The following is a 14669-nucleotide window of genomic DNA, read 5'->3' as shown; positions in this document are numbered from 1 at the left end:
GTAAATTATATAACAGTTTTTGTTTATATATTTGTAATGGCAAAAAATAATCCCAAACCGCCTACTTTCATACTATATAGTATGTAAAAAGCGCTACTTTGCGTACTATATAGTATGGAAGTAGGCGGTTTGGGATTCTGTTGCACGAGCGATACGAGAAATGCGACTTTTATTTTGAAACATCGTTGTTTCCGCAAAGAAGACGACGAACGGCTTGTTGGCCTAAAGACGCAGCTTTTCAGAGCTTCAAATCCTAATTTTAATTTGTGTAGGTAAGTCTTGTGAGTAACCGATTATTTAAATTTTGAGTATTATCTGTATTAGTAAGTTGACATACAGATAAGATGGCATACTATATTACCTAAAAAATGACCGTTAATGCGTTAGCATAGATGTTAGCGTTAGCACAAGGGCTAAGCACCGATTTCAACAAATGTTTGGATATCAGTTTTATTAGTGTCCTGCGGTATTCTAATCGCCAATGTGCGTATTTTTAAAACACACAACTTCTCAATTATTATTATACATACTGCCTTACTACACGGAGTGTTTGTACTTTTAAACGTTGAACGTAAAATTGTCAAGTCACGGGACATAAGATTTACATATCCACTTTCATGTACGTTTTAAATCAATGTTAGGTTAAACAAAAGGCAATCTGGTAACTTGGTTATATGTCAACTACCCATTTTTGAGATGCCTCCAGGACTAGTACACTCCTTGCTAGTTTTCCTGTTATTCTTGGCCTTATACATCACATACCCACAGACATTACCGCAAATCCACAATGTGTGAATGATTTGATTTCTCATCTCAAGGTAAGAGTGATAAAATGACGCACGACGGCAGGTTGACCAGCAGATCTCCAACCCGAAGCTGATCTCTTCACATTCTCCTTACTTACCATTTTGTTTTGATAGGTGAGAAACAACCATCACTGCAAGAGCGGCTGTTCTTGGCAGTGCCTGAAAGATTCTGCTCGACTCATTTGCCACTTGAGACTTTGACATGTCCTACAATCCTCCATACCGTAAACCGCAAGATGATTTCGGCACAAATCATGACATGTACGCCGACTCGCAACGTATGTATCACAGAGAGTCTGGTGCTTACAGGTCAAGAACTAGTGCCTCGTCTCAAGAGCACATGGTGTCTCCAACCACATCGAAACCTTCTGTTCTTCCACCTGGTAAGGCTTTGTCCTTTCTGCACAGCTGTGGATTAGATACTGAGGACCTTCAAACTCTTGCTGAACTCCCAGAGCATCTCATCTCTGCCGAGAAACTTCCGGATCTTCTTGCGGAGATCAAAAAGAAAAAAGCGGCCAATGCATCTTCGTCTAGGTCCAGCACGCTGCAACACGGTTCATCGGGTCGCTCCTGGGAGGATAGGAGCTACACTCAACCGGTTGAGTATTCATCTGATTTGCCTGTTCGTGAGTCATATTCCCATCAACGAGAGCAAGATCAGACCTGGGAAGACCGGTGGGGAAACGTCAAAACAACTAGCTCGCTAAAACCTGCGTACACCAGTTCTAAATTGAATTATGTGGTCGAGTACAACCATCTGAAAGACAAGGATACTTATTTTGATAAGCCATCTTATGCAGCAGAAACATCAAAGCAGAAAACTACAGCTGTCTCTCAACAGTCCTACTCTAACTACAACAGAGACATCAGTCAACCTTCATATCTGACCAGTAGAGATGCTGTTCAACCCTCACACCTCTCCAGTAGAGATGCTGGACAGTCCTCATTTCTGTCCAGCAAAGATATTGGGCAACTCTCAAACCTGTCTACCAAAAGTGCTGGGCTACCCTCACTGCTTTCAAGCATAAATATTGCGCAACCCTCACTGCTTTCGAACAGAAATATTGTGCAACCCTCACTGCTTTCGAACAGAAATATTGTGCAACCCTCACTGCTTTCTAGCAGAAATATCGGGCAACTCTCACAACTGTCTAGCAAAAATGTCGGGCAATCCTCACACCTTTCTAACAGAGTTATCGGGCAGCCCTCACAACTGTCTGGCAGAAATGTTGGGCAACCCGCACGCCTGTCCAGCAGGGACATTAGTCAACCCTCGTATTTATCCAGCCTGTCCAGTAGTGCCACAAGTTATTCCTCCATCCAGTCTGGCAGAAACATAAGTCAACCCTCACACCTATCCAGCAGGGATGTCGGTCGCTTTTCGGATCAACGGAGGGCAGAGACGATTCATACGGTGCCAACTAGGAAAGAGGCGTCAGACTTCCACGGGAAAACCCCACCAGTATTTCCCTATGCTTGCGTACTCTGCGAAATCACTGTACTCTCTAACAAGGTAAGTAGCTTTTTACTCTCACAGATCCTGCATTACCAGCTTATTTACCAGAATTTTATCTACAGATTGATGTATTGCAGCATTACAGGTAAGTCAAAGTGGCTTGCTTTTTAACCAATAAAAGAATGTTACCCCAAAATTCTGCCATTATTTTCTTACCCTCCTGTCATTTAAGACTGGTATAACTCTACTGCATTATACACATAAGGAGAAATCTTGAAGAAAGGACCACTGCTTTTTTCTTAATATTAAAGTATCAATGGGCTATCAATGACTCAAGACTCAAGTAATACTAAAGACGCTTCATTAAAATGGCTCAATACAATATATGACAAATCTCCCGCATAGACTGTGTAAAAGATGGACGAGAAATAAGAAAAAAGCCTGCCCATATTCACGTTTGACTCACCGACACAAATCATATCATCACACAAAGTACATTAACATGATGGGAAATAACAAAAAAGACAGAAAACATCTCTGTGAAAAATGTAGTAACCCTAAAAGTCCCTTGGGGTCAATCTTACCCCCAAGCCACATTTCTTTAGTTAAAAAACATGGTTCCCTTAATCTCAGTGGAATAAGATTTTGTGACTTTTCCAGATTATCTGTCAAGATTCATATAAAAAAACTGGGCTTGATTCGGTCGTTTTAAAGAGGTGAAAAAAATCGCCAAAAGAGCCCCTTTGGTGGTAAAAATGGTAAAAAAGAGGTTGAGTCGTACGCACACACTAGAATAAGATTTGAGTGCCGTAATATATATGTAATGATTTTCACACAAAAGCAATTATTTGGATATCAGCACACTCATACAGACTAGTATAACTCTCATACAGTATATTACTATAAAAAATACATTAAAATGAGTCTGCATAAATCACATTTATTTAGTTACTTTTGGAGCTTGACAGCCACTGGTTGCTAAAACTTGTCAAAGAATCCCATGAAAAAAAAATGACATGGGTTTTGAGCAGCGTGAGAGTGAGTAAATAATGACTGAATGTATTTTTAAATTAACTTAAATTCAACAATAGCATTAACTGAAAGCTGCATCTGTAAGTTTTTTGTTATGAAAGCCTGCCGTTTTTACAGCAATTTTTGTAACTTGTATGTGTTATTTTAAAATTAAAGTATCTTCACTATATAAATATGATATATATTTCATACTATAAATTAAGTTGTAAATAAAAATTGAGGGTTTATTTTTATCAAATAATTCTCCTTTTATAGGACTGGTCTTTGCATATAAAAGGAGCTCAGCATGCTAATAGTCAACTCAGTCTTGTGGAAAGGTAAGTCATCTTTTTTTTTCATTTTTGCAATATTTTATTCATTTAACCTGGCTTCTTAATCTTTTATACTGAATTTATGTTTTCCTTAACTATGTTTTTCGCCAAGAAAGCCTCAAAATTGACTCACACACATACAGTAGATTTTTGCACAGAGTGTTTTTACTACCTGTCTTTCACATGACACGATATGTACACATGTGCGCGCTAAGTGCCCAATTAAGGTTAGGCTTTGCACAGCATTTTTTGTAACTTTCAACACAACTTAGAACCTGGCAAATGGGCACTACTTTCCAAAATGAAGACACAAAATGCGTCCTTATTTGTTTTACACAGTCATTACTTTTTTTATTTTTTTTACTCTAGGTATCCACAGTGGGATCAGAGGATCCAATCAGCTCGCAGGTAGTGTCAATCCCAATATATCCTTTTACAAAGCACTCTATCAGTTTATTTCTGTCTTTGCTGAAACTAAATGTTGTTACAGGAATGATGTACCCTCTGAGAAAGCACAGCTTAAAACCAAAAATGGCTCCTCTAGTACCCGAAGTGGACTGTCGAGCACTAAAAGTGAAACGTTGAGCAGTAAGAAAAAAGCCGAAAAGGCGCAGGTCTGTTTCGTCATTGTTTTTTTCCCTTGCTTATAAACATTTTAACTTTTAAAGATTAAATGTTTAAAAATATTTGAATGCAGTGCACAACGGTGTGCGTAAAGTTCGAAGAGGAGGAAGTGGATGAAGCTTACCTAAGAAAATTGCTTGGACAGTTTGGAGCGATTGTAAAATTGGTCATGTTTCCAAGGATGGTATGGAGTTTAATGGTTCATTTTCTAACACATATGAATGGTTCGGGCTTAAATGCTTAACACGTTTTCTTGATAAATCCTAAATCTTGTAGGCTTTTGCGGACATGGGTTCAGAGCTCCAGGCAACGGATATAGTAAAATATTTCATAGACAACCCGCTAAGGATCAAAAGCAAACTGATTGAATTTTCTCTGTCTGCGCCATGCAATTTCTTACAGGTGAGTAATGCTCATAAACTCATTTTATGTGATGTGATCATTTTATATTTGAAATGTTTCAAAGTAGTAATAAGAACACTTAGTGGACAAAATGATTTAAGGCATCTGCATCAGTTTGCTTAATTTTTGTTAAATGTTGTCTGTATTTCTGCATGTTTCACAGACTTCACGTGTAGTAAGCTTCTCACCATTACCTACTGGAGAAGGCGTACAGCCTGAGTTGATGGCCATTGCTAAGCGTTTTGGATCGCTGAAAAATACCCTGTTTGTGCCAAACCGGGTAGCCTAATTAATAATATATTATCAAAAATCTTTCTGTTTATTTAATTTACTAAATGCAGTGTTCTTGCTCTTTAGTCACCTGTTGTGTAAAGACTCTGATGTATTTTACAGGCTTTCATGGAGATGGGCACTGCAGAGGAAGCCAGCAATTTGGTGGAGCATTATTCAACCCATTCACTCAAAATAAAAGGAAAAACCATTCATGTTAGCTTCTCAACTGAGTACCATACGCTTCGGTAAATATGTTCTGCTGATCATGTGTTTCGTTAAAAACACACCAATAGTATTGCAGTGTTCTTAATAAAAGGTGTTGTGTGGTTTTAAAATGTTAAAAGGTTTAATTTCTCGTGTAAGCACTGTGGCGTGACATATCTAACATATTAAACATTGCTCTAATTTATGATGAGAGACACGAATAGCCCAACACAAACAACAACATTGCCTTAATGGCATATTTGATTATTTTTCTTCATGATGCAGTGATAAATGTTCTGAGAAAGAAGAATCAAGCAGGAGGAGGAGGAGGAGGAGGAGGAGTTTAAGCCCACGAAGAAGATCCCACAGTTCTCGAAAAGACTCTCCCAGCCCCAAGCGAAGAGAAAGGTCCAGGTCTCAGAAAAGTACTGACTCTAGGAAACAAGATGAAAGTCGAGGCTCTAAAGAGAGAACTAGAGAGAGCTCTAGACGGGACCGCTCATCTAGGAGTCACTCCAAAAAATCTCCCTCAAAAGACAAACAAACTAAGGAGGCTGTTGAGCAGAAAACCGAAGATAGTAAGAATCAATCTGATATTGTGTGTGATGATAGTGATCTTGAAGGAGTGGCAGTTATAGCAGATGATTGTGAAGAGCTTAACTCGGATGAAGAGTTCATTGAAGTTGATCAAGACATTGAGTGTTCTGATGAAGAGGATCTGGATTCCTCAATGGCTCTAACTGAACAGGAAGTATCTGAAGACATCCAAGAAGTTAAGGAGTCAGATGATAACACAATACCTTCAGAGAGTGTATCAAATGCTACAGTTTTAGATGAATCAAGTGACTGTAAAGAGGTGCTCCAGAATGACCAAGAGCTTCAACATAACCAAGATCAACCAGAAGACAAAGTTGAGGAAACTTCAGAGGAAACAAGTCAGTGTAAGGAATCCCAAGAACTTCAGGATAACCAAGAAGCACCAAAAGACGAAACTGTGGGAATTTCAAAGGAATTAAGTGATAAGGATGCAGAAGAACTTCACCAAACCCAAGGAGAACCAAAAGAAGAAACTGGTGAAATTTCAGATGCGTCAAACGAGTGTAAGAAAGCTGAAGTGCTTCAACAAAACCAAGATGCACAAAAAGACGAACATGAAGCAATGGAACAGGTAAACACAATTAAAGGGTAAAATTTGACATCACATTTTGAACTTGGTAAAACAGTGTAAATTATGTTGAAGCTATGGCCGAACAGTTTTCTCAGTTTTGCTGTGGTGCTTAACTGTGATGTACAAGCTTGAAGCTGTGTCTCAATTCGAAACCTGAGACCTCCGAAGGCTGCATTCCAAGACCAAATGCATCACAGTAGCGCGATTGAAAGCTAGTATGGCCGTCTTAATTTGAAGGCTGCTTAAAATGCAGCTTCACAATGCAACCTTTTTTCTGGCTGTGAAGGATCCATTCGTTTCTATCCATCTGATGTGAATCTAGAGTAGTTAATATAGAGTAGTATTTTATCCTTCATGTGTTTAAAGAGTCTTTCGAGTCTTTGTCAGATTTATAAAGGACAAAACTGCCTTTTAGTTTTTTTTTCCCGAAAAAAGCCAGAATTCTTGGAAGCGTACGGTGGGAGGAGATAAAGAGTTATGAGTACAGCACAGCGATATGTTTGTGTTGTTTACATTATATGCACTTATGTGCCGATTGAATAAAACACTTGAGATTAGATTTTGATTTACTTTACTTTTCGCTTGTGGTTTCTCCTGAAAAGGATTCTTTTAACGTTGGGACCGCACCATCACTCGGTTGTAAATAATTGGCAAATCCGGTATCAAACTGGGTCTTGTTTGTAAAGCAAATGTCTCCGAAATGCAGGTAACAAACATTAACCCATTTACAATTACCTTGCTGCCCTGGAAAAAACTAATTGCATCAAGGGATACAACTTTTTAACTGTTAATAAATCAGAATGCATGAAATACCGTTAACCCCCTCCTTAATGTTATTCTGTGTCTGTTGCATTTTATTTTGTATATTTCTAAGGTTCATTCATTTGATGTATTGTTGGTTAGTTTAATCTGTCAACGTTTGATATGTTTATTTAAAAAAAAATCCATATTTATTTTAATAAGTCAGAAACGACTCTGCTGTGTCCAGCTGATAGGCGCGGTGGGTGGGAACAGCAGGTGACGCAACAATGGATCCTCCTTAGGCTTCGAATGATGCATTTGAATTTGGGGCACAGCTTGAGTCTTGCTTGCTTAGTTTCCTGGGGTTTCATTTATAAAACTGTGCGTAGGATCCTTACTAAAAATCTACGTACACACAAAAGCCAAAAAATATCACGACTTATAAAACAAAGCAATGTTCCCTTTATAAGTCACAGATCACCTACAAGTGTGCGTACATGAATCATCCTCAGAACCCAACCTGCAAGCCCATTTTCCTATCAAGTTTCTTTTTATAGGTCAAGTATGTTTTTTACAAAACCTTTGCGTGGGAACTGGTGTATGCACGTTTCGAGCCCTGTTTTGTGCGTATGCACGCATTATAAATGAAACCCCTGATCCTCACTTTCCTATTTACCTTTTTACGGAATATAAATGATCTTCATAAATAAACACAATTCCTATGCATTAGTGTATAATAAAATGTAGGAGAGCACCCTGAATTTGCTTCTTTGTTTTTAGGATGCATCAGATGTCCCGGTGAATCTGGAAAGCAGCATCACAACAGATGAATTTAGGGAGGAAATGACAGCTCAAGGTTTTTTATCTAATATGTTGTTTATTTCTAAAGCAATTATAGTAAAAATATTAAATTTGTCTTTGTTTTCATTTATTTATTCATTGTACGAGTTATATGTCAGGGCATTCATTCAAGAACAATCACCATTTCTGTTTTAGGTGATATACAAGAGGTCTTAACTCCAAGTGCTGAGGTCAGTCTGTTTTTCTTTATAGAAAATAAGTCTTATAAATTGCCATTGTAAACTTATTAAGTTAAATACATTTTTGTATGTTTTTTAGGAGACGTTTGGCAGGGTCCTTGAAGTAAAAGGTTTCCCTCAGGCAAAAAAATATTCAGAAGATGATTTGCTGAACATTGGAAAAAAATATGGAGAAGTGGCAGACTGTTGTCTAGTTCGCAGCAATCGAAAGGTAAAATTATCAGTGCTTTTGTCAGGGAGACAATTCGTTTTTTTTCCTTAGCTTATACTTATTCTTAAACGCAATGAAAGATATTTTAATAAATATTTATTAATATATATTTATTATATTTTAATTGTAGGTGGAAAAAGCTTTGATTGAGATGGTAAATGCTGCTGATGCTTCTAAACTTGAAGCTGCGTCAAAACGGCAGAACCTTAAACTTGGTGGCAAAGTCTTGAGGATAACAGTGTCGGACAAATACTCCCAAGTGAAAGAAAGGTATCTTAAAGTTGATTATGTATTTGTTCTTATAGATGTTTTGTGCTTGAGTACTTATACATTAGTCTTTTTTCTATTCCAGAGTAATCCCTGAATCTGACTCTGGGAAAGCAGAAGATGAGAACCTGGACTCAATCATGCAAACGTCCAGCGGGAAAGCAGATGGGGACATGCAAACGTCCAGTGAAAAAGCAGAGGATGACATTCAAACATTCAGTGAGAAAGCAAAGGATGACATTCAAATGTCCAGTGAGAAAGCAGAGGATGACATGCAACCGTCCAGTAGGAAAACAGACAATGACATGCAAGCATCCAGTGGGAAAGCAGATGATGACGTACAAACGTCCATTGAGAAAACAGAAGATGACATGCAAACATCCAGTGGGAAACCAGACAATGACATGCAAACGTCAAGTGTGAAAGCAGATGATGAGAACCTGGACTCAATCATGGAAACATCCAGTGATGAGGAGGTAACATCAGCAAATCTTTTCACAAAACTTAGTATGACAATGTTGCTTTTTATAACAGACAGCTAAACTAACAGTCTTTACCTCTTTTATACCCTAGGAACCTTATGGCAAAGTTCTCAGGATCAGAAACCTTCCACCAACCGATAAATACACAAATGCAGATTTTCTTAGCATTGCAGAACCGTACGGGAAAGTAAAGCGCCATTGGCTGCTTAGCCCTCATCATATGGTTAGTAAATAAACTCCTGTAAATGTTTTGACCAATTTAGTGTTTTTACAAATTAAATCTAACAGCTCTGTTTTATTTTAGGGGCTTATTGAAATGGAAAATGCATCCGATGCTGAGAAGGTTGTAGCTGCAGCCAACAAGAATAAAATTACAATCGCTGGGAAACATCCGAAGATTACCGTGTCTACAAAACATTCCAGTTTAAATAAAAGGTATTAGGAAGTCATTCTGTGGACACTTAGGGTTTTTATTCCAATTGCAATGCGTTACTAAGGCCCTGTTTACAGATTAAGATGCGTTTTGGTCAATAGGATCAGAAGTGGACGAAAGAGACACAGCTCACACAACAATTAAATATTCTGCATAGAAAACATCTTAAATTTGATCTTAGATCATTTCTCAAAAGCATGCACGTGTGAAAATACGCGTACACCTCACTTTCAGACGTGAAATCTACAAATTGCAAATGAACTTTAAAATGTCCACAGCTGAACAGTTGCAGATTTCTGCCTTTAAACAATGGTTAATTGATGTCATCGACATAAAAGAGCACCAGTCAATGTTTAAATCTTTTTCAAGCAGCAAGAATGGCTTATGTTTCCAAAAACAGCAGGAATCGAACAAGCAAAAGTTGCGTACGTCTGCTCAGATCCTGACATGGCGCTAAGCACTTTCCCACGTCAAAGACAGTTTTTATAAATATGGACTTTGCCGTGGATTTTTGTGTATGAACACGTTACGATCAAATCTGTCTATAAGCACGCTTTATAAATGAGGCCCCGGTATTTCTTTTGTCCTCTATCCTTATTATTTCGAGGGGATATGGTCTATAGGCGAGTCCCTCTGCTTGCTTTAAAACATGAGCAGGAGAAAAGACCAACAAGTTGATGCACATTCATACTTTGTCTGAGAGACCTACTGTTAGTAAACATATTGCAAAATGTTTTGCACATGTATGTAGGGGCCTTTTTAGATATTTCAGAGCAATTGATGAAATAAGCTCACGCAACTTTCCCAACAAAAATGAAAGAGGCGGAGAGCATCTGCTTTAATTTTTACAATTTTATAATGACAGCTTAAGGGCCGTGCCGAAAACTGGGTTCGCCATAGAATTCAGGATTGATGGAAAAATCCTGTTTATACTTAATCCACTTGTGATCTGATCAACCAAAATGCATCTTAATCCCAGGTGTAACAGCCTGAAGTGCATACTCAAAACAATGAGGCCATTTAGGGAATTGTACAGCACTAATTACTTGTTTGGCTCCCGTTTTAACTTCTTAAATGTGGACTGTAAAAGCAGTTATTGTTTCCTAACCACAGAAGTTTCATCTTGATACTATGTTTCCTAGGTATTTTCTGTATACACCCACCATCGATTCTCAACCAACATCTGCAGAATTAGGGAATGATAAGGATGAATCCAAGACACAACACCTTTCTGACCAGGTGATTAGCCAAATATGACTGAATGGCTGTATATAGTGTGTATATAGACTGTGTACATTAAGCAACAACAATGCATTTTTATATTATAACAACAATACATTTCCTACATTATTTATACTAACCTATTTACTACACTGGTTTTAGGAGTCCTCAAAGCAGGTTTCTGCCTCTGATGAAGGACCAGAAGCAAAGACTAAAGATACTAATGGTGTGTCAGAGCTAGACACAAAACTAAGTGATGCAGTGGGTAAGTGTTTTACTTGCAGGTTTATTTAAAACATGATGCTTAAAATCCCAATGCTGATGCATTCCAATTGTGGATGTAAATATGTCATTCAGTACATAACATAGCAACACATATAAAGGTTATAATGAGCACTTGAGATGCATTCTTAATGTATCCACTTGTACCTTATTGCTAGTACGTTCAACTGACCTCTGACATTTTTAAAAACAGGGACAGAGTTTATTCGACCTGTGGTGGGCTACTTTTGTAACTTGTGTAACGTCATCTATGCCAACGAAGAAGAGGCTAAGAGTGAACATTGCAGGACCGTCTTGCACCATCAAAAGCTTAAGGTAAACATTGACCACGTCCTTACATGATTATTTTTGTATAGCTGTTGAGTGTTTTTTAATGTGGTAAAATGTACAGTACTTACATATCTTACTTTCTTTTAGGAACACATGGACCAAAAAGGTTCAGCATAAGCCAGCCCAATCCAGAAGTGACTGATAAACCAGCAGAAATAATAACATTTTTAGTTCATTTGCATTAATGTGTATATTATAATTTTTATTTCCGTATCAATAGAAAAATCTATGGTTGTCTTATGTTGTGGTGTCATATATACTTTCATATTTAGGAAACAAAGATAAACTGTTGTAGTTGTAGCCATAAAGCATGGACTGTGCAGTGTATTGTGTTACATTTATGGTCTCATTTGTAAAGGTTAGTTGGTACATTAGCTTACATAAATTAAAATGCAACAAATTTTTTTTTTGAATGTTGGTTATTACAAATGTTAACATACGTTTGATTATAAATGTGTATTAATGCTGTAAAATGTTTACTTATGTATTGAACTAATCTTAACACAAAACCTTGGTGTTAACTATATACCATTTATATCACAGTACAATACATTTTGCTCAAATTAAACAAATGAGCCCAATAAGGAGTTGTTTTCCTGATGCGCTTTCTGAGTGAACGGCGGTTGTACGGTGCGCTTGCGCAGTTTCCATAGGATTTCAGTTGGCGTCTAACGGAAGCGGGGGGCATTGTTTCCAATTTATGTAATTGTTTTTATGGATAGCTTGTGTTTTTAATAAATACATTGTCAAAATAATTTCACTCAAATAAAACAACTAAAAAAACCAACTTGTTTTCACTGCTCGTTCTGATTGGATAGCGGTTGGTGTTGGACTACGGCGCGCCGTTTCCATGGCAATTCAAAATGGCCGCCCACGGTAAGTGGAGCTCGGAGGCAGTCTATGGTTTGTGATTGTAAACATTGTCGTATTTAAATCAATGTTAACACCCATTTCTCTGTTTTATATAGATGTATAACATGTTTATACGGTATTAAAATGATGAGCTTGAATTATTTAAAGTGAGGGGAGGCGTCGCTTATCTCAGCATAACTAATCTAATAACTTTCTTTAACTCTTGTTAAGATTTCGTTAGAATTATATAATCTTTCCTTTTTAAATTAAAACATACATTACTTATAATATAAATATCTAATGTAAACGCTGATAAAAGGTTAGCCTTTTCGTTTTAGATCAAACTTAGCGTTACGTTAACCTACATTCATTAATTCCCTGTTTAATTTCTGTTTCACAGGTAGACAACCGGTCGTATCCTTTTAAGAAGCCTCGTGTCAGCGATTATATTTGATTTTATGCCTTTTTATGCATGTCTTCTTAACACAGTTGTTCAGTTGTCCTCCACACCACTACAGATTCTGTATTATCTGAACGGCTGGTATTCTGCCGCTTTCTTCATAGCTGAGGGTCTTATGTTTGTTTATAAAGGTGATGTATAGTTTCTGTAATAGTCTCAAGAGTTGACTCTGTTTTTCATATGTGGCTTAATCACAATTTGTGGTAACTTTAACAGGTGTGTTACTGCCATACACTCAAGCTAATCTGATACTAGATGTTGTTCTTCTGCTTCTCTTCCTGGGCCTTGAAATCCTCAGACTCTTTTATGGTCAGTGTGCCTGCATATTATTTATTGTTATGCACCTGAGAAGTAGCAAAATTTTATAGTGTTTATAAAATAAAATCAATGAATATAAATACAAACATTAAAATTTTATTTGGTACCATGCATAAGAGTAATTCACCCTGATAGCACACAGTCTTGCTTTGAGATGATCATTTAATTTCATAACCAATAATATTACATTCTGTTGTATCCTTTATATTGGTGAAAATACAATTTATAATAATAGAATCTTAAATTTGACTTACAGGCCGGAAGGGAAACCTGTGTCAGCGTTCACTGGCACTGTTTACAAGTGTTGGTATTTTGGTGCCCTGTGCAGTGCTGAGCGTCTACTACCTTATACTACAGACGTTTGTTTTACGGTTTGAGTTTGTACTCAATGCCGTACTACTCTGCTTTTACAGTCTTGAGCTGGTCCTGGGGCTGATGACCATCTCTGTTTTTACAAGGTATCAGTTTCTATACTTTATTTGTTTTTTACGAGTATCAAAGGTTATAGGGGCAGTTTCAGTGACAGGGTTTAGATTAAGAGTAGGCCTTGGTTATATTAGGACATTTAAGTAGCTTTAACAGACATACCTTAAACATGCATTTTATTCCGTGACTAAGCTTAAGCCCTGTCCAGGAAACTGCCCTATAAAGTTTATATGTGATCCTGGACAATAAACCAATCATAATAAGTAGAGGTATATTTGAAGCCATAGCCAACAATACGTTGTATACGTCAAAATGATATGGTTGAGACGCCTAAACCGACGCTTAAACCGAGGTCCTGACTCTCTGTGGTCGTTCAAAACCCAGGATGTTCTTTGAAAAATAGTAGGGGTGTGCCCCGGCCTCCTAATCATCCCCTCATACTATATATATCACTCTGTCTCCTCTCCACTAATAAGCTGGTGTGTGGTGGGTATACTGGCGCAATATGGCTGCCGTCGCATCATCTAAGTGGATACTGGACATTGGTGGTGGTTGAGGAGAATCCCCCTTTCATATGTAAAGCGCTTTAAGGGCTGCAAAAAGCACTATATAAATTTAACAAAATAAAAACACATTATATTATACCATAAAAAATCAAAATAACGTTGTTTTTTAGCAATGAAATAGATGCACTTTAAGTAAAGATCATGTTCCATGAAGATATTTTGTAAATATCCTACCGTAAATATATCAAAACTTTATTTTTGTGATTTGCTACGGACCTCATTTAGACCACTATATAGGCCATTTTCTCAATATTTTGATGTTTTGGCACCCTCTGATTTCAGATTTTCAAATAGTTACAAGCCATATGATGAAAAATGTATACATCTCAATAAAAAAAAAATCTACCCTTATGAATGGTTTTGTGGTCCAGGGTCACATATTGATATTTCTTTTACAATACAGGATAGACAATATCAGGATGCCTGGATGATTTCTAAAATAAATCTCTTGCATATTTTGCTGTTTCTGATGATAATATTGTACTAGCTGTATTTAAAATTATTAATTGTTTTAAAGGCATGCCTATGTCAAGGTGTTACATAAAAGTCTGACTTATTTTTCTTTTCACACTCCTTCAGGGCTAAAATTTATTGAGTATCTGTAAATCTTTCCCTGATGTCAATATGAAAACGCTACACTGAACAAGCTGGAGGCTTTCTGACATTGAGAGCCTTAAAATGCATAACAAATGTTGGTAGGCATATTTTTTTAAGTAAACATTTTATTTGTACCAAACAAATGTATAAAAAACCATCTAGTT

At 37.2% G+C, this 14669-nt stretch overlaps 2 protein-coding genes across 4 annotated transcripts; both read left to right on the top strand.

Moving 5' to 3' along the window:
• The first annotated feature begins 146 nt into the window (after positions 1 to 146).
• On the top strand, positions 147 to 12073 carry matr3l1.1 (matrin 3-like 1.1). Of its 2 annotated transcripts, none has more exons than XM_065271460.2 (21): positions 147 to 272; positions 921 to 2322; positions 3553 to 3614; positions 3978 to 4016; positions 4099 to 4222; positions 4306 to 4416; positions 4509 to 4634; positions 4798 to 4914; positions 5028 to 5152; positions 5397 to 6279; positions 7801 to 7876; positions 8017 to 8051; positions 8140 to 8271; positions 8402 to 8541; positions 8624 to 9014; positions 9112 to 9243; positions 9325 to 9455; positions 10596 to 10692; positions 10837 to 10939; positions 11150 to 11271; positions 11374 to 12073. In XM_065271460.2, exons 2-21 carry the CDS (start codon positions 1009 to 1011, stop codon positions 11401 to 11403), a joined length of 4290 nt encoding a protein of 1429 aa, XP_065127532.2. In that variant the 5' UTR covers positions 147 to 272; positions 921 to 1008; the 3' UTR covers positions 11404 to 12073. The 2 variants fall into 2 exon arrangements, with proteins under 2 accessions (XP_065127532.2, XP_065127540.2); XM_065271468.2 differs by having other exon boundaries at positions 200 to 268.
• A 39-nt stretch (positions 12074 to 12112) lies between these two features.
• Positions 12113 to 14667, top strand: tmem216 (transmembrane protein 216). Of its 2 annotated transcripts, XM_065266608.2 has the most exons (6): positions 12113 to 12162; positions 12539 to 12552; positions 12636 to 12729; positions 12815 to 12907; positions 13173 to 13374; positions 14488 to 14663. In XM_065266608.2, exons 1-6 carry the CDS (start codon positions 12150 to 12152, stop codon positions 14501 to 14503), a joined length of 432 nt encoding a protein of 143 aa, XP_065122680.1. In that variant the 5' UTR covers positions 12113 to 12149; the 3' UTR covers positions 14504 to 14663. The 2 variants fall into 2 exon arrangements, with proteins under 2 accessions (XP_065122680.1, XP_065122679.1); XM_065266607.2 differs by having other exon boundaries at positions 12144 to 12162; positions 12539 to 12729; positions 14488 to 14667.
• The last annotated feature ends 2 nt before the right edge of the window (positions 14668 to 14669 follow it).

The sequence above is a fragment of the Paramisgurnus dabryanus genome, chromosome 16 (assembly GCF_030506205.2).
Source record: "Paramisgurnus dabryanus chromosome 16, PD_genome_1.1, whole genome shotgun sequence".
Lineage (NCBI taxonomy): Eukaryota > Metazoa > Chordata > Actinopteri > Cypriniformes > Cobitidae > Paramisgurnus > Paramisgurnus dabryanus.
The sequence above is the reverse complement of the archived record's forward strand: the minus strand, read 5'-3'. Positions and strand labels throughout refer to the sequence as shown.